Source organism: Amblyomma mixtum, chromosome 7, assembly GCF_055824585.1.
Source record: "Amblyomma mixtum isolate Tamu chromosome 7, ASM5582458v1, whole genome shotgun sequence".
In the NCBI taxonomy this organism is placed as follows: domain Eukaryota; kingdom Metazoa; phylum Arthropoda; class Arachnida; order Ixodida; family Ixodidae; genus Amblyomma; species Amblyomma mixtum.
In genome coordinates, this window is record NC_143018.1 from 37322356 (window position 1) to 37342672 (window position 20317).

General features: G+C 43.0%; 1 protein-coding gene across 2 annotated transcripts in view; it reads right to left on the minus strand.

Moving 5' to 3' along the window:
- wb (wing blister) overlaps positions 1-20317 on the minus strand; it is a 148764-nt gene that overhangs the window by 23319 nt on the left and 105128 nt on the right. For both annotated transcript variants that reach the window (XM_089552264.1, XM_089552263.1), the window contains exons 37-51: positions 18983-19094; positions 16856-17006; positions 15286-15484; positions 14383-14499; positions 13073-13233; positions 11593-11731; positions 10437-10545; positions 9328-9618; positions 7628-7782; positions 6504-6662; positions 5678-5832; positions 4176-4332; positions 2513-2634; positions 1884-2046; positions 676-823 (exon numbers count right to left, since the gene is read on the minus strand). In XM_089552264.1, coding sequence (XP_089408390.1) covers positions 676-823; positions 1884-2046; positions 2513-2634; positions 4176-4332; positions 5678-5832; positions 6504-6662; positions 7628-7782; positions 9328-9618; positions 10437-10545; positions 11593-11731; positions 13073-13233; positions 14383-14499; positions 15286-15484; positions 16856-17006; positions 18983-19094 — 2338 coding nt within the window. The remainder of the gene's footprint in view (positions 1-675; positions 824-1883; positions 2047-2512; positions 2635-4175; positions 4333-5677; positions 5833-6503; positions 6663-7627; positions 7783-9327; positions 9619-10436; positions 10546-11592; positions 11732-13072; positions 13234-14382; positions 14500-15285; positions 15485-16855; positions 17007-18982; positions 19095-20317) is intronic.

Sequence of the window (20317 nt, forward strand, 5' to 3'; positions counted from 1 at the left end):
CGATGGCGTAGAGGTAGAGCATCCGCCTCGCGTGCAAGAGGACCGGGGTTCGAATCCCGGTGTCACGCAATTCTCCACCGGATTAAAAAAAAACTCCGCGTGTCGATAGAATTGCATACCCAGGCTTGGAGTGCGGCCTGATTTCGGTGAACCTAACCGACAATGCACTTCCTCACCAGAACAGGATTTGGTCACCCTGGTGTAGTACATGGCCATAACCTTCTATGAACAAACCAATTAACCCTCGGCCCTCAGTCCCCAGCAGCTGTGGAGCAACTGACCAAGGCGGCGGTCAGATCTGTGACGCAGTGGAGGGTGCTAAAAATCTCTGGCTCCGGACAGGCCGCCATTGGAAAATGGGCTTGGGCAGGGCATGTAATGCGAAGGCAAGATAACCGCTAGTCCTTAAGGGTAACGGAGTGGATTCCAAGAGAAAGCAAACGTAGCAGGGGACGGCAGAAAGTTAGGTGGGCGGATGAGATTAAGAAGTTTGCGGGGATACAGTGGTGGCAACTGACAAAGGACAGGGTTAATTGGAGAGACATGGGAGAGGCCTTTGCCCTGCAGTGGGCGTAGTCAGGCTGGTGATGATGTTTGCTTGCACCAGTTGCTTCACTTGTTGCTCATAGGTCACAACTACAAGAAGTTGCCGCAAGTGAAGGGCTGTCCACCCACCTCGGAGCTTATCTCGCTCGGCCACAACCCGCGTCCAGTTTCCGGTGTTGTACCTGCGCTTGGTGCGCAACTCCATGGGAGCTACAGGGCCCACCTTGAACTGGAACACCACATGGCCGCCCCGCAGTCCCAGGGACACAAATTCTCCCTGCACAGCACAGGTCGCACAGCTTTACAGTGGCAACAAAAAAAAGCTAAGTTCGCAAAGAACACACAAGACAAAATCATTTGACACTGTAATGCATAGTTCAAGAACCCGGCCGCACAGGCGAAAATCGTAACTGGTCAAAGTGGTTTAAGGAACAATTTCCCAGTTGATTCCAGTTGTTTCCAGTTGGATCCCAGCTGAATTCCAGTCACATCCAACTGGTATCCAACTGGAATCAACTGGGAAATTGTTCCTTAAACCAGTTAGACCAGTTGCGATTTTCACATAGCAGTGACACTGCCCTCTAAGTGCACTTTGCCACAATGACTTCTTCCACTCCACAGCACTCTAGCTTTGAGACAGCTATTACTGTAAAAGATCTCCGTAACTCAGGTCATAACCTAGCAAACTTCTGTGGGGGTCACAAATTGTTACATCAAATCACGCATTTTGTAATGTTTTTGGCTTCATGGTTGGGCACCTCAAAATCACCAGCGTTCTCTTCCTACCCTCCCACGCGCAGTGGCGCCGTGCAAGCTGCGGCGGAAATGAAGGTGGCTACTGTTGCAGTTGCATTAATAATGCAATTGTGAAATGTTTCACCATTTTTGTGACTTCAAGTAACGGGGGTTTATTGCAAACATTTGTCAGGTGATTTCACGAACATGTATTTCTCAGTACGGTTTCATTTCTGCATTGTCATTTCAAATCTTCACGCAAAAACTGCATGCAATAAAAAATTACGTACATTTTTCAAATTCACTATATCCAGGTTTAACTGCATATATGCAACAATATCATTAATTTCGTACGATTAAATCTGAGTTTGCAATATCAGTGGTTCAGTTTTCTCTGATTTCTTTACATGTGTGTATACCTGTAAGTATATTTCTCAAAACGTTAAATGCATTTTTCTGGGAATTAAATCTAAGTTTGTAATATCAGTGGCTCAGTTTTCTCTGATTTCTTTATATGTGTGTATACCTGTAAGTATATTCCTCAAACTTTAAAATGCATTTTTCTGGGCACTCTTTAAGAAATTGAACTTGACGCCACTTACTGTCTCAATGTTGGGGCACAGGAACAAGAGAGCGTCTTCATCAAAGGTCTTGATGAGCATGGAGATGTAGTACCTGTTGTTCTGGTAGCGACGTATCTGCGGGAGGATGGAGTAGCCTTCCCCTTTGAAATGGAATGAGCTCGGATCCACGTCCTCGGTGGGTCTGAAATTATCGGCAAGTGGAGCTCACTATTAGCAGAGCAGAGACAGATCTGTGACAGACGAACAAGCAGCAGGTAAAGCTGATCCCACTCTTTCAAGCCTTACATGACCGCAGTTTTTATAATGTAAAGGCGCATGCAACACGAAATATTTTAACTCTGAGTTCCTGATGCAGAGATGGCTCTTCTAACGGCAACGTGCAGTGAGAAGTTTTTCTAATCGACAAGAGATGCAGTAGTGAAAAGAAAGATTTTGAAATAACCCCTAGGTGTGATGACAGTATCCCTTAAAATCCTCAGCCAATTATTTAACACAAGTGTCTCTAAACTAACTGTAAAAGCAAGGTGGTGAGGCTTAAGTATATAACTTTCAGACTAAAAATTGGCAACAGTCATATCTCTTTCACTTACGCCGCTTCTCTTCAATTTCGTCCTGTGAAAACTGCGCAGTTTGAAAATAAGCCTTACCCCGATTTGCAGCCATCGCAGCCTTCGTTTGTGAGGAAGTTCCACAGGCCCACTTGTTTACCGTCCAGGATGACTTCATGCAGGCAACCCACAAACGTTGTTGCTGTAAGCTCTTGTGCAGCCTAAGTGTGGACCCACCCAAACCAACAGTTAAACAAAGCGTAGTCTGTTTGCTGCAAGCGACAGCTCTGTAGCACGTACAAACTATGCAGGATCCTACCACTTAGCACGCCTACTTTTTAAGTCATATACGTGCAAAATGGATGACAACATGGATTCATTCCTTCATTGCAGTGTAAGCCAAGACTACGACAAGAGTGTATTTTCAAAGGGGCAAGGCTGTTTCAGCAGAATATGACTGTGAGAGTTCAGCTTATGAAAGACATTAAAATCTTTTTTGTGAAACTTGGCTTTTTGCTTAGAATGGCGATTTAATAAGTGCGCGTCTTTACGGCGAGAAATCTGAGGGATGCTTGAGAGATAAGATATGCCTGGCATTTCTTAGCACTGATTAAATACAGTAGAACCCTGCTACAGTAAACTCGGTTATAGTAAAAACCCGGATATAGTAAAGTGAAACTGCAATCCCACTTCGCCTTCCTTAAATTACTGTACATTTATTTTGTTTATAGTAAAAATTTTTTACAAGAAACGGTTATAGTAAAGAGCATCTGTGGCGACGTACTACCCATAGAACTATAACACTGCGGCGCGCGCGAAGTCGAGGATTGCGAGGCCAACTTTCAGAGGCAAGTGGATACCAAAGATGTAAGAACGGCGCTTTTGAGATGGCTTCACCACCACATTCAAGAGCGCGTAGAGAAGCCAACTTTTTGAACGCCTTGGGACCATGAGGCAAAGCACGTGGTGCGCGCGGAAAAAAAAAAGTAAATCTGGCTATGAACGTAGAAAGAAGGCGACGCGGTTCGCTGAGAAAGGAAAACTACTAAAAGTGCAATGACGAGAAGAGAAGGGAAGAAAAGGGCGAACATTTGCAATGCACTGCGTGGGCAGTTTTGCTACACTTATCTGTGTCTTGCGCGTTTTTCAACTATTGCCTCTTAAATGACGCTAAGGCTGCAGAAGACGACGCCGTGGCCCCGCAAAGCGTTGGCTTTTACATGCAATCAAGCGTGTTATATTCGTAGCCACGTTGTATTTGTGCAAATGTATTACTTCCACAAGACGTAAACGAAATTGAAAACGTGATAAAAAATGTGATAACTGAACAAAAATAATTATCACATATGGGGTCAATTAGTGCAGGATGGAAAGTATATCTGAGTGTTTCTTTTATGAGCCAGCACTTTGTATTTAGAAAGCAGCCAGAGAGCACCTTCAGAGCCATGCCATCACGAACAACTGATATAGTAAAGATGATTGCTACTACTATATTTTGTATATTTGGTATACTATATTTGGTAACTTGAGCACGCTTCTAGGCACAATACCATCACTCTCTTTTCATGCCAGCACAGTTAAACCAACTCTAAATCCGAAGTGAAACTAGTTCACGAAACTCCAAGAAACTATTTCGGCTATGAAACAAGCAAGACAAATCTTAAGCCATAGCAATACTTTATATAAAAAAGATAACAAAGAAAACTCCTTTTTTCATAGAAAATAGAAAAAATATATAACAGCAACTGCTACACACACTCACCGGAACGTCCACAGGTACAGAACCAACGTAAAAGTAAGAACTGGAGTCCAAGTCCATCTTGCCAAAACCAGCAGGCGCTGCTCCCGTGATTTCTTCAGGATCGTCACGTGCACCGTCGGGCTTGCGCTTGACACTCAGCGTCGCCACATTGCCAACTCTGGTAAAACAATAGTTGAGGGAGAAAGACACGTGACCACATGATTTTCCCATTCTCTTACAGCAGGTGGGTGTCAGATGTTAGAAAAGAGAATTAAAAAGTAAACTGCACTGAGACACCACTGTTACTTACATTGTTGTACTGTTTTCTACCAATAAGCTCACACCTTTGAGAGAGATGCAGTGTTATGATACGTATAGAGAACAGGAATGGTGTATATAGTAGGTAGGGGTCGGAGATTTTGGTTTAAGCTGATATATGTACACTGAATCCATTTTTTTTAAATTTGGTTTTAACTGAGATCAAGCATCTGCATCGCTCTGTGGTGTAACCTCGTGGCTCTGAAGGAATGTCGCTTCACCAGGTTCGCGACGGAATCACGACTGGGCATTTGTGCATAACGCACAAATTAACCTAACTAATTAGTTCTAATAAGGGAGTAATTATTCATTAGGATCCATCCAAGTGCAGCCATAAGGCTACGAAGAAAAGCTCTACAGCTTTCACAAAGTTTCTATGCAAGCTGTACAGCTTCCCTCTGCAGTCATACTTGCACTTTGATGGATTCTAATGAGTAATTACTCGCTTATTAAGGCGAAAGCGTGTAATGCCTCATTGTTGTTGACAGAAGGTTGTTGACAGAAGGTTGTGAGCAGAGGTGTCACGCTTTTCTAGTCAGACCAGAAGAAAAATCTTTGTGCACGATGGGATTCGAAACACCATCCTTCCGTTCCGCAGCCGAGCGTGCTAATGGCTACGCTACTTCCTGCCAACGCATATGTAGTTCTCCTTGTCTAGGACGCTGGAGAGTGTTTCTAGAAAGGTGTCAAATCAGACGGATGCCTCCCAAACACCCTCCAGTGTCTTCAGCATTTAAGATTCACAAACAATTGTGTACTTAACATCTTAACCACACATCAGTGACACAAGCAGCAACATCGCGCTAAAAGCTTTCGCCTCACCGCACTTTAGGTCAACAAAGTGCCCCCCTGAATTTTTGCACATCTACTCCACCTTGGAGGATTCCCCTAAACAGTGGAACACTGTTTTAGCCAAGCTTACAGCCAGTCAGCAAAGCAAGCTTGGACAGCTGTGGTCAAGCTGCCTTCCTCACCGCCTGCCATGGAACTTGATACATAAGCATAAGCTAACTGAGACCTGTCCACTTCATAGTCAGAGTTCAGCAGTCAGTCTTGGAAAGAGGAGGAGGATAAAAGGCGGGGAGGTTAACGAGTAGATAAAACCAGTTTTCTACCCTGCACTGGGGGGAAAGGGATGAGGAGATACAAAGACGAGGGAGGAAAGGGAGAGATGAGAAGCATAGGAGCTCAGGACAGCCACTTGCCTGAACACCTCCACCTTGTACCAGTGCGAATCTCGTGCCAGCTGAGGGTCGTTCGTCTCAATGTACATGCCGTGTGTGATACTGTGCGTACCGCCACCAGCATTCCATGAAAACTTGATCTTTCGATTCACCATCTCGATGGCCATAAAGTCATCCTGGTGACCATTTTTGGAAGAAAAGAAATAAAATGGCACAATCAAGAACTGGCAACATGGTGGTACAGCATGAATAATTATACCCTCGAATCGTTGAAAATAAAAAAACAACTAGGAAGCCTTCTTGCTCATTTCTATATCATTTTCTATCATTTTCTGCACTGTTTTTGCTACATACGATAACCAACATGCAACTAATAGAGCTGCAAAAGAAGATACATCTGGGCTAATTGGTACAGTGACATAATGAATAAACAGCACTGAAGATGAGGACGAAGAGCAAACAGGACGGGTGCTGACTCGCAACTGACATTTATTGAGGAAAACACAGAATAGAGCTGCCATACCGATTTTAAAAAATTTGCTAAAGACTATAACGTTCTGTAAAAACTTCACTGAAACTTCATAAAAAGCTGCAAAACTCCCATAAAAAATTTTATAATTCAACTGCAACATTAAAGCCTTTGCATGCAGTACTGCACAGTGCTTCAATAGAACACACAACATAGCTTGAATGCCACTTTAGAAATCTTGTCATATAACTCATGGCATTGCTTAGCATACTGGTAAAAAGGCATCACAATCTCAACATCTTACTAATCGGAGATCCTGAAATCATTCGTCTGAACGACAGTGAGACTACAATTTTGATTTTTTCCATTTCGACTCACCTTTCCTTTGGAGTTTGCCAAAAAGAACAGCAAACTGTTTTGATTGTCTTCCTTGATGGCATAGTTGAGAATGATGCTGTTTGTCATGGTTGACTCAATCTCAGGTTTAAATGACCGGGAGCATTTGTCGTTTTGGTCGGCGCTCAGAGACACTCGGATCTGCAGCAAGAAAAAAAAAATTGCTCAATTCAACTCAATCCTCAAGAATCTCCTTACGCCAGCTTCTGTACTTATGCCGAACTGTATACCACAAAAAGAATTTGTACCACCGTCTTATTGTGGAGCATATGCAGTGCAATATAAATAAGTCTTCATCAGATGATTGGCTGACGTTACCATCTGGACCAATCTCCCAAACTCAATTGCTGCTTGCTACTGAAAGAGCAAAATAAATTTTGACTAAATATACACATAAACGGAGCTTTGCAACACCTCCTTTGTAGTGCATTTTTAGTTGAACTGTAATTAAAACTCAAGCACCAAACATGCTACACCGCTAACAAACCAAGCATAATGTGACTGGCATGCATTTTTTTCATGCACTAAATGTGAAGATTACAAATGGCTGACAAAATTTACAGTACCCTGAAACTTGCTTCACTAACAACTAGCTGGTACACAAACTATTCTCAAGAACATTTTCCTTGTCATGACTGCTCACACAAGCACTGCACTACTGTGACATACTACTTTACAATGGTGATTTCACAACCCATCAAAGCATTACTAGTTAATAAGTTTATAGATTAGTTTCCAAGCTGAGACGCGGGTTCGATCCCGGTTGAATTTCTTTGGAGGAGAAATTCTAGAGGCCCGTGTACTGTGGGATGTCAGTGCACGTTAAAGAACCCCAGGTGGTTGAAATTTCCGGAGCCCTCCACTACGGCGTCTCTCATAGCCTGAGTCGCTTTGGGATGTTAAACCCCATAAACCAAACCAAACCAAACCTAAACTTGGCAAAAACGAACAGTAGGAGAAAAAGAAGTTTTCAGAAGGTTGCGGGCTGCAAATACAGTAACGCAACTTGAACACTGCAGAGATTAACTGGGAGCTCGAAGACTGAATTAACCAAGACCACACATACGTGAACAGAGGAAAAAAAAAAATCTCATCGAGGAACTTACGCTTGATGCTCGCTGTCTAGAAAGAAGAATCTTGTCCCTAAGTTCTTTCAGCTGCAGCTGAAGCAGGTTGTGTGCATCACGAGCGCGTCCGGCGGATTCTTTCGACCGGCTGGCCAGCTGATCAGCGCGCTTGATACCCTGATGAGCATCATCGACTGCACAGTGAGAGAGACACAACAAGAGTTACTGTATCCAATAACTCCATGAACCTTAGCATGCTTAGTGAACATTAGAGCTTAGTGCATCATCTGAAGTTAGTGAAAAGCAACTTTTACGAGTGCTCATACCATGCCTACACCTGTGCCTGCTTTTTCACTGCAAAGAATACGAACATCCTAAAGAGACATCTGATCTCAACGAAATTGGATATCCCTCTGCTAAAGATGCAAACATGGACCACAGGTCATGACCATGGCTACTGGCATGACTACAATGCGAATGAAAGTGCCACTAACTAGCCCTTTCATTCCATTAAGGCAGAAATGCTAAGCTAACACAAGAATTTAGATGACAAGCTGAACCCTCGCATTATCAAAACCTGCCCCAACAATAATGGCGAGCTTTACCAATACAGCCAGCAACCAACTCGACTATCATTAAATGGAGGACATCTTTTGAGTACCTGGTACAAAGCTAGGCCTGTCAATTAGGTATTCACACATGATATCGGCACTCATTTGTTGGTAGCACTTCAAAGCTTTCTGTTGGATCTCAGTATATGATAAAATGGCACTGTAATACAGTGGTTGGTAATACACTCGAATTTCATTCAGTCAAACTCAATTAATTTGAGTTTCCAGTTATGAAATGGTGCATTGGTCTTGTCAACAACATGCATATTAAGGGAAGTCCAACCGAACTCTGCTTAATTTGAACTTTACACAATTTTAACAAAACGTCAGCCCCTTTCAAGTTAAAATTATCAAGTTTCAACAATATCAGTGCAGGTTAAGCCTTTTTTTTGCAGGAGCAAAATGCTTCACTTATAACCACACATATCATTATGCACTGAGTACATCATGAGCCCTCAGAGCAAACGACATAGACAAAGAGAAGGTACACATCGTTATGCACTGAGTACATCATGAACCCTCAGTGCAAACGACATAGACAAAGAGAAGGTACATATCATTATGCACTGAGTATATCATGAACCCTCAGTGCAAACGACATAGACAAAGAGAAGGTACATATCATTATGCACTGAGTACATCATGAACCCTCAGTACAAACGACATAGGCAAAGAGAACGTGCACATCATTATGCACTGAGTATATCATGAACCCTCAGTGCAAACGACATAGACAAAGAGAAGGTACATATCATTATGCACTGAGTACATCATGAACCCTCAGTATAAACGACATAGACAAAGAGAACGTGCACATCATTATGCACTGAGTATATCATGAGCCCTATGTGCAAACGACAAAGACAAAGAGAAGGTACATATCATTATGCACCGAGTACATCATGAACCCTCAGTGAAAAAGACATAGACAAAGAGAAGGTACATATCATTATGCACCGAGTACATCATGAGCCCTCAGTGCAAACGACATAGACAAAGAGAAGGTACACAACCTGCATTGTTCGTACTGGTGGTTCATAATGTGCAACCAACCCGCTCGCACAACTATTGCGCTGAACTCAACACAGCCAACAACAGCCCAACAACTCAGGCACACCAATCACTCACTGAGCCGTGACAAGTTCCCAAGGCCCTCTTCAGATCCAGTCCGAAGGCCAGCCACCTTGGCCAAGAGGCCCGGCAGTTGTCCGGCAACTCTGTCAACCCGCTGGTTTGCTTCCTCCTGCTTCTGGTCAGCACGGTCAGCCTCCCTGATGGCGTCTTCCAGGGGACCTGAAATGTCTGTGGGAAGCCTGTCCAGCTCCCGGTTGATGGCATCTATGGCCTGGTTGCCGTCCTCAATGTCCTCTCCAAGAGTCTTGAGCATGTTCTTTTTGGCACGCATGGCGTACTGTAGCTCTGGTCGTGCATAAAGAACAATATGCCAGTGGTATGAGCAAGTTCATTCGAGTGAAAAAAAAACACACGTGAGCCATCATCTCAAGTGCGAGCAGCATTTGTCTACAGTCAAACAACAGTCTGCCACGATCGTCTTCACTGCAGCGATTAGTGTGTTTATTTGCAAAATAAATGCAATTGCAAAATGAATGCACCTGTTATTTTTGCTGTCAAGTTATAGTAAATTTTGCTAATACAGTACTCCATGTAATTTTTATTCCTTTTCATTCCTTTTTATAGAAAAAAGATGTGCTGCATATTCAAGTAAATATGGTGCGAACATATCACCCACACTGGTATTTCAACTGTTAACAGAGGGGAAACGTCACCCTTTTCTTATAAATGAATCAATATTATTAAATCACTGAATCATTTTTGCTCTGAACTCGCGAAAACTGTACTCCAGTAGAAAATCACAGTCATACTAAATTCATGTAGATGCGGTAGTACGCGTATTGAAATACAGCTATGGAGCAGGTGGTTAAAAATGAGTCAAGCATCTAGAAAAAGCTTAACACGAAAAAAAGGCACAAAACGAGTGGCAAATGAAAGCACCTCTCCTGCCAATGCCTATCCCCCCTTTTCTGCACAAGGCAGCAAAGTCTCTCAGAAATTTTACTTTATATTTTTTTTTTCACTTTCCTCTCTCAAAAACAGTTCACTCAACACTCTCAAGACAAGCCAACAGTCTCAGTTTGTACCATGGAGGTTCAGCAAGGCTGGCAAAAGCACTCAACAGATTCTCAAGCATGGCAAATGTTTGCCGCTGTTTCGCCTACCTGGAATGTCTTCATCTCTGAGCTGCTTTGCCTGTCTGAGCAGAGCTTCACTTCGCTCCCTTGCACTCTCGGCCTGGTGCATGAGGCTGTCACCAGTTCGTGGGTACGCCTGCGCACAATGGAAGGGCACAAAAACATGATGATGATGATGATTAATTTTTATGGCGCAAGGGCATCTGTGGCCAAACAGCGCCATGGCACAACAAGGTTGTTTCTTCTACTCAAGGTGCGGTCAGTGACCCATTTTCCAAGCATTTCACCCGAAAGAAGCCGACAACCAGGCAGGAGAAAGCTTGTACGCATTGTATCACTGGTGGGTACCCGGCGGCGCTGGGGATCGAACCCCATACCTCCCACACGCTAAGCGGACGCTCAAACGACTAGGCCACCACAGCGGTACAAGGGCACAAAAATCGTCATTATTTGTAAAAACTCAAGACTCATCTTTAGTATCCCAAACATCACAAAGAAAGATTTTGTAAGAAACTGATGAAGTGAAACACCGCTACAATGAGCGCCGCAACAGCAAAATTTCAGCCACAATGAAGCATTTGCCACGTAACCGATTTTGCGCCACGGCATCGATTTCGAATCGGCGAAAGAGCGAAGCTGACAAATTTTTGTAAAATAAACGTTGTTCATGAACTATCCAGTCTAACCTGTCAACATTCTGACCCGATTTCATGACAACAAAGCTTCCATTTCAACAAAATTCTTGCGGTCTTGTGAATTTCGTTGAAGCGGGATACAACTGTAATGGAAATGACTGCGTTAGTGCATGCGTACAGTTTCGAAAATTTGAAACTCCTTCTATGTTTTGCTTTTGAGGCATGCAAACGGTATGCCACTATTTCACAACAGCAGCTTAGAGAAGACTTTTCCTCAGCGGCATGAATATCACAGAATGTTTTAAAAATGGTTGTTACCCCAGTGCTCCGACAAACACAGTTGATTTACATCCAACTCAAAGCCAAACATTTAACATAGAGAATGTTGCAAGACATCTGAGGCAAAATTCGCGAATGAAGCGTTCATGGCCATTTTCAGAAAAACTTTCCTGGAACTACTTTGTGTGTTCATTGAAGCACCAAGATTGAAAGCGTTTTTTTTTTTTGGTACCCTTCCAGTAATTAATTAGCAGCACTGGAAGCAGTACCTCATCAAAGGCTCTGTCGGCTGCATCCGCTGCCTTGCGAGCGGCATCCTCGGCATCTTTTAAAGCATCCACAATGTTCTGGTAGACACGGGCTGCACGCAGTGGGTACTCAGATACTTCCTGTGTTGTCCTGAATTGGCTGTGAAGAAAAAAAAGGAAGGAGGGGGCAGTCAATATCATCATCATCAGTCCACCTGTGTCCACTGCAAGACAAATGCCTCTGCCATATCCCTCCAGTTGATCCTGTCATATGCCGGCCGCAGCAACCTTATCGCTGTAAATCCTCTTATCTCATCTAACCACTTCTCTCTACCAGCCCCTGCTACTTTTACGTTCTCTTGGAATCCATTCTATTGCCCTAATGAACCATCATTTATCTACTCCCCGTATTACATGCCCTGCCCATATCCTTTTTCTTTTTATGTGAAGCATACTACTTTAGCTACCACTTCAGCCCTTCACCGTGGTTATGCGCCTCCAAATCACGTGATAAATGACGTCACACCACGTGACACGATGACGTCACGACAGTGGAGAAACGGAGGCCCACCTCGCGCCGTCGCTGTGGTTGTGCGCCTCCAAATTACGCGACACGATGATGCTTCGCATTCTCCAGGCTTAACCAAGTTAAGCCTCAGCCTTTTTATTAATTTCAGCTAGGATATCATTAACTACTGTCTGTTCCTTCAAATCTATACTGCTGTCTTCCTGCCCTTACCATCAGCCCTATCATTTCCCCTCCGACAGCATATCATAAAAATGCTCACTCAGTAAGGAGAAGCACTGGTGAATTTTTTTCAAGCCCAAACCGGCCACCAATGCACTCAAATTTTCCTGACATGCAAAATTTGATATAATACCACGCTATATAGTTGACACTATACAATGTTATAACAAGCTTGGTCGTTCTGCGATGGATCCTAGCATACAATTGAGGGGAGAGGACTACCGTGTTTACCTGCACGATGACCACTTTTTATCAAAGAATTTATAACAATTTAGGGTGCATTCATTACATGGGATAATACATTAGCAAAAATTTATAAATAGTTACAATATTTTCAAATATTCTCAATATTTTGCTTAAAGCATAATAATGGGTGTGTTAATGTGCATGTCTTCGTTATAAGAGTACATACAGTACAACAACGATGATCTTCTAGACACAATGCCACCATCAGTGCAAAGTAGAGAGAAGTTTTACAGCTGCATGATGGCACTGATCGGTCACTGTGTTTAAAGCATTGAACAAAGGATTTCACTTATGAATGGAGAGGACCAAGCCTCACAGAGTGGGAGTCGGAAAAATATTTTAGGACGTGGGAAGAACAAGTGAAAATCAGTGGAAAGCATCCTATCACCGCTACATCTAATTCCAATGTTTGTACTACTAACATTCCAATGCTCATTGTTTCAGCGTGGGACACAATGCTGTTGATAAACAATGCACTCTCAACACAAGTGAACGAATACAACTTACTCTGCAAGAACGGAGACGTGAGCAGCCATTTCGTCAGCCCGTCGCTGACAGCCTAGGACATATTTATCTCGATATTCAGGGTTCAGACGGTCGAGAATGCCACGGCGTTCCTCAAGGGCATCGGTTGCATTTGAAATTTCCATGAGAAGTCTTGGAAGCTCCTGGATATAAAGCAGCCATTTGCACTGTCACTTGATAGATCCCTGATTTAGAAAATGACTGATGTGCTGAACCAAACTTTGTCTTCCTCATCTAAGGATACACACATTGCCCTCATGAAGTATGAAAGAGAGTCATAGATGCTAGTCACACGAGCTCTCAGAGTTTGCTAAGTCTGTGTTTATCTTGGAGCTAATTGTGGTATTATATAATTGCAATAAACTCCCATACGCTCAAGCTCCCTTACAGATAAGAGGCCTTTGTTTTGATTAGCACCTCTTTTAGTTGTTCAAAAATTCACCTGAGAATATTTCCTCGAAAAATCTTAGTTCATAAGGTGAATAGCTGCAGATATAAAAGCATATTTTGAAGCTTTTTTTTTCTTCTCCTTGAGGTTTCTATACTAAAGTTCCAAAAAATAAAAACAGTGAATTTTTGAGAGAAGTTTATAAAATCAGGAGCTGATGCATATGTGTAAAAAATTCCAAGCATTTCTCACACACAGATGTATACGTCATCTATGCTCACTTAGAAAATTGTGATTCCCAACTAGCAAGTGGAGAAGTGGCTCTCCATATAGAAGCATTACAACAAGAAACGACAAGGTTGTGTTGAATAAAAATACCACATAGGTAAGATAACACACAAAGAGCTTATGATAGCTTGAAAAGAACTTTGCATTAAAGTAGGTGTTGAATAGAAATGCATTTGAATCAGAACTGATATTTGGTCACAAAGCACCTCAGGACCGAGAAGCTATGCATATCTTGGGACATCAAACAACCGGGCCATCCTACTTACTTCTCCATCAACATCACCATCATGATGATGATCATCATCATCTTACAGCCAAAGCAGGAATTGGCTTGGAAAGAAATTACAAAACATGCCAAGCATGCCAGCATTATTCGAGTCTAATGTGTTATTCTCAGCCCACTTACTACAAGTATCGGGCTAAAAAGAACAATTGCTACATGACAGTCAAATTCGTTTTAGGTAGACTTGAGTGTATGAAACTCAGACATTTCAATTATTCTGGCCCTACAGTTTCAAGAAGCGACTGCAGTAGCCCATGCTAGTCATTTGTACGACTACAGCACTAACTACGGGCACAGTAACCTAGTCCTGCAAACAGTGAAGGAACAACTCACGTCAAACATGAAGGCGGCATCAATGATTGCGTCCCTGGCTTTTCTCAGCCACTCCCTGGCCTCAACAAGTGAGCCATTGGCTCGGCCGGCACCATCAACACTGCCACCAATGAGATTCTGAAACAGAAAAAGATGCACGGAGATATAGCCCTTAACGGATCCTTATAATCAAACCCAAACGTTTTCAACTGTCTCAGAAGGAAGCTTGCAACAAGATAATGGTCTACCATTCTTCATTTCTACCTACACTACCAGAAAATTTCTATGTATTGCAGAACTTCTAAAACAATATTATGCACAACACTGTAATAGAATAACCGCTGCCTACTTTCTTTCTTCTGCAGAGTATACATGAAGAATTATTGTTTTAATTATTTTGTGTGCTTGAACAGCAACAGCCTTACTTAGCAGAAGCACGATTCCAGAATCTCTAGCAAAGAGTAGTGGGGATGAAACAAACCTAAAATGTTAACCAACTCACAAATCGGCAGACCACTGAAGCACTATAGGCATGCACATCAAGGCCTCAACTCAGACAGCACCTGCTAATGACATAAAAGGCTCATTCATATACAATGAACTCTTGTTATCTGAAACTTGCTTAATCCAAACTTATATCTATGCAAACTGATGCTTACACACCATAAAATCAAATACAGAGGAAAGGCTCCTTTAATTCAAACTCCATATAATTTGAACAAATTTTGGTCCTCTTTGAGTTCAAACTATCAAGAGGAGATTTTATTAAGTATTATAATTTCAACACTATAAAATTTCTAAGTTGCCATCAGCAGTCACCAGAACTAGGAAATCACCCTCGGCAAAAAGCTTCCACATGGCCTGCCACCGAGTGCCCTCAAAAGAAACGCTTTCACAACACACGTGAGCAATGGTATTGTTCACCTGGATCGACCGAAGGCTTTGCAGTTCTCCTTCCAGAAGGTCCAGGGCCCTGGCTGTCGGATTCTGCACTTCGTGCTGAACTCTGCGCACCATCTCGCTGAGAAGCCGCTCGATGCGGTCAAGCCGCACAGCCAGGTCGCCCACTTCTTGCAGGTTGACCACCAGGTTCTTCACTTTCTCAAGCAGCTGGTGAGCCTTCCTGTGCGCAGCCAGAAGCCAAGAGTGCTCAAGATGACGACACGTGTACACAGAATGTTTGCCATGTCCGTTGCGCATTGATCTCAAATTTCAACACATACAAAGCGACACTCCTAGCACTTTTGGTTTGGTTTATGGTAGTTTAACGTCCCGAAGCAACTCAGGATATGAGGGACGCCGTAGTGAAGGGCTCCAGAAATTTCGACCACCTGGGGTTCTTTAACGTGCACTGACATCGCACAGCACACAGGCCTCTAGAATTTCGCCTTCATCGAAATTCAGCCACCGCGGCCGCGATCGAACCCGCGTCTTTCGGGTCAGCAGCCGAGCGCCATAACCACTGAGCCACCGCAGCGGGGCACTGTGAGCTGTGCCTCAGTATATTAGTACTTAGGTTTGCAAGAAGAAACTCCTAGCACTTTTCTTGCAAACCTAAGTACTAATATACTGAGGCACAGCTCACAAAGGCATCACACAAAGGCACAGCTTGGCTTTCATGACTGGCCCAAAAGGCAAGGTTTTGGACTAGGAAAATGGTTCTTAAATATTTTCATTCTTGGGAAACCCTGACAGCTTTCAAAAGGAGTTGAGTAACCCTGCATGTCATAGCTTCCGTCCCTTCTTTCCCAACATGCATGCAAAAAGAACATAACATGCATGCAATTTTCATGCAGATGCATGGCACATAAAAAAAATGTCCAAATTCAATTATATTATGATTGATTCTACAGTGAAACAGTCTTGCTATAGACAATCACAGTACGGCCAGTCTGAATATAGGGTGGGCAAAGGAAAAGTGGGGATTGAGGCACACACAGACTTAGGTGCTCAGGCGAATACAAAAAAAACTCCGTGGAGCCCAAGGGTTCAGCAAAACTCAGTTCGAGAATCTCTGGGCTACTGCTCGAGTTCATTTAAGGTTCACATACATGACCGCCTGTAGGTTAACTTTCGCATGCATACTACTCACAGCCAAAGGGGCCAGAGCATAGATATAAAGAGAAGACAAAAGGCCACTGCTCAGCTAATAAAAAATAGTACATCAGTCTTTCACAAAAAAGTAAATACAGATTCAAGAGGCAGCAAAATTTTGAACAAAAGCTTCCACCGCAACTGCTGTCCTTCATAAAACCTGACCCAAGTAAAATTAATCAAAAAAGCATAATCCACGAAAAACAATTCATGAATGCGAGCGACGTTGACAAAAGCTCTGGCCAAGTTTGTGTGGTTTCATCCCGTGCCACAGCCCAAAGCAAGGTAGACGCAACATGCACGTGAAAGGACCACAGACAAGCACCAATGATACATCTGTTGCCCTTTTCATGCCTAACGAGCAAGCAAGAACAGAAGGGAGCCGATACGGTTTTCAGACCTGTTTTCCCTCTGCGCTTCGTCCAAAGGACGATCAAATTTGCGCCTCTGCATCTCCAGAAGGATTCGCCTGGCTTCCTCGACAAGGCGTTCGATGCCGGTGGCTGCATGGCCGAGTCCCAAACCGTGCTGCTTCAGATGATCCACAGCATCTAGAATGATTTTTATTCACCACATTTATATCAAGCATATATTACACAGCATTTCAAAGAGGCAATATGCACTGGTAAATTCTTCTAAAGCAGAGTTTGCTGCAATGTATCGTCCTTGCCAAAAGTAACGGGCAACAATGGTTTGCTTCTTAGCCACGTAGCGAAGCACTTATTGCAGCTCTTAAGTTCCGAATCTGTGTAAAGAAAAGATGAACCCTTGACCTCGCGTTTTGACACCTTTCGGTCTTTCGGGGTCCCACAAGGGTTCTGTTATATGGTTGATAAGCGAAAACCCGTTGCTCGGTTAATTTTGGCAAAGGAAGTACAGTCTTTGTCAAAAGTAACCAGGCTGCATGGTTTGCTTCTAGCTCATGCAGTGGAGCCCTTACAGCTTCCCTGAAGCTGAAATAGTCGTTAAAGGTAAGGACTGGGGGTCTTCTTACCTTCCAGCACCTTTTGATCTTTAGGAAAGCCTCAAGGGCTCCCCTATACAAGCTAGAAGAAAACCATGCAGCCTGGTTACTTTTGACAAAGACTGTACATGTAGTGTAAGCCAGCAATGATGTCCTTTTTTTTGCCTACTGCACAGAGATAAGTTGATGAATGTGTTTATGTGAGCCCTAAATACTGGCATATTTTTCATCTTATCTTTGCAGACTTGTGTATCACTGCTCCCTTCTGGTCACTGGACCAAAGACAAAGTTGAGTTTTTATGGTATTGAAAGGAATTAGTACATCGAATTATCATGACACAACTGTCCAGGAAGGATTTTGTTAGTTAACTATAATAGCATAAATCTACAGGACTAGTCATCAGTCCACCTACATGCTTAGCTTGGAACCAGAACTATGCTCTACGCAGAACAAAGGCAAATACAGTTTGATACTACAAACAATCTCAAGAACTAGCTAACTTCAATGCCAAGGATGGGATTGCTATCCAACAAAACAACCCACTTATCGGTTTCTCAAAGCATTGCAGGGGGGATAACAAATAAACTTTCATTTGATGGCAGCACAAAGCTTCCAAATATCCTTGTGAAATAAATCTATATGTAAGTTTGAATATCTCATAGAATAGCAAAGTGTGCCATATTCAATTACTTGCTTCATGTGGTTTCAGTTCGATGTACTTCTTGCAACATGGCATCACAAAACACACACAAGGCTTAAAGCAACAATGGCACAACAATGCAATCACAATTAAGACCAGCAGTTGAAGGCCGGTGGTGATCAGGGACGATAAAATGGAGCAACTTCCATGCCATCCACTCGTGTGCAGCCTAACTGGCTAAGCTGCAAACCACGGACTGCCAACGGTTCAGTAATTGCTGCAGTTTTGGATTCCAGCACCGTGCATCCCCCAAAGGTTCCCGGAAGTTTGTTGTTTGTTTTCGCGCTACCTACCACTCATTTGGGAAAGCAACCACTAGCACAAGCGAGCCGGTTGAATGGCAGACTGTTCTAACAGAACCGATTCGTATACAATCGGCCATTTCTATTTTTGACCTGTGGAGCTCCACGAATCATGGCAGGAAATGGGCACCAGCACAAGGCACGTAGTACCTGCAGCTCGGCCAAACCTACTTCAGACGCCACAAATAGCTTGGCTCTATGTGTAGGTCCACTCCCCCGATTTCAGATGGCAATTTTTGCAAACGGTCGATAAAGCTTCACTAAGTGTGACAAAATTTGAATGCTCGCTTTTTTTTTTATGCAATGGCCTTGTGAGTTGGGAAAATGCGCAGCTTTGAAAATATCTGCTATGTGCCAAAAGTGTTTGAAATAGTCACTTTGAAATTATTTAAAGCAAATTACTATTTGCTTCAAATTCACTTTGAACTGGAAAACCACTCATAGCATACACCTGCTTCCAAGTTTACCAGAGAACAACACCCACTGCATTAGAAAGCAACCCAAGCTGAAAGCACTTGAGTGCAGAGCATATAGCAATTTGCATAATCCAAAGCACATACCAATGATTTCCTTCCAGTACTTGTTAACAAGGTCCAACAAATCCCGGGCTCTCAGCAGCAGCTGGTAGGCCTCCTGTGCAACTCCAGGCAAAGTCCGGACCATATCCTTGGACTGCAGTCCGTGAGAAAAGATGTTGATGGCGAATTAACGTAATCCATTATTTTTGCCGCTGCAGTTCATCCATCTGCAGCAATGGCAGTACTGCTTCAAAACTTCTATACAATCTGAGAATTTTCGTCCAGGTAACCACGATCACAAGAACATAGAAATGAAGAGACTAGTGCTGATGCCAGCATCATTCCTGTTGTTTCTGTGTTCCTCATCATCGTCCTTTTCATGCTGCTATAATTACATAATAGTTGACTGACCAACGCATAGGAAGATTTTAATAGCTAACTATATTTCAGCAATTCTTCAATCCTCTGCACACACACAAAAAAAAAGTAAATACTGCCAAAGTAAAGTCAAGGACCTATTATGCACTCTTGAGCAGGCAGTTATGGAACTTGAAAGCAGAAGTTTATACCAAACAACACGTAATATTTGAGCAAAGAGAGTGCAAACTTTTCTAAAAACCAAACAGCCAATTAAGCTCAAATTCCCTGCAGGAAAAAATAGTTAAGAAGAAAATCTTGTGCTGCGACAAGTTTACAGGCAGAAGTTAAGTTTCCAAGCTAAACTTTTTTGTAACCAGTCGTAAGAGAGCAAGGGATTATTAGAAGATCACAGGCTAAAAATGCATCCACACACCTTAAACACTGTAGAGAATAGCTGCAGACTTGGAGACTAAACAGCAGATTGCTTTGCTTAAAGAACCATAGTGCATATTACGCTGTCATAAAAAGTTGTGCACGGTTATTTATTAAGGCCAAAGCCTTTAGTGCCCCATCGTTGTCGACAGAAGGTTGTCAGCAGAGATGTCACGCTTTTCGGTTGTTCGAAATGATTATGACGTCAGAGTGCGCAGATTCGAAGTAATAAGGTCCCCCACGGATGCCTAACGCCCCCTTTTGGAGCAGAGGACAACTAACAAAAATAGTTGTCATCCACTCCGACAGGTGGCGCAAAACGTCTGCCAAACAGTGCGCCAGGAAAGGCTTTCGCCTTGCAGCACTTTTGAGAGCCAATTTTTTATTGCAGCCTCAGAAGTAGACTAAAATGTATGCCACAGAAGGCCAAGGGTGCATTAATTTCAACTGCTTTGGGCACTTTAACCTACTGTTATTCCTGTATTTCACTTCCATCGAAATGTGGCAGCTGGTTGAGAACTGTAACCACAAACACATGCTCAGCCACAGAATGTTATAACCACTGAACTGCAGTAATCCAGCAAG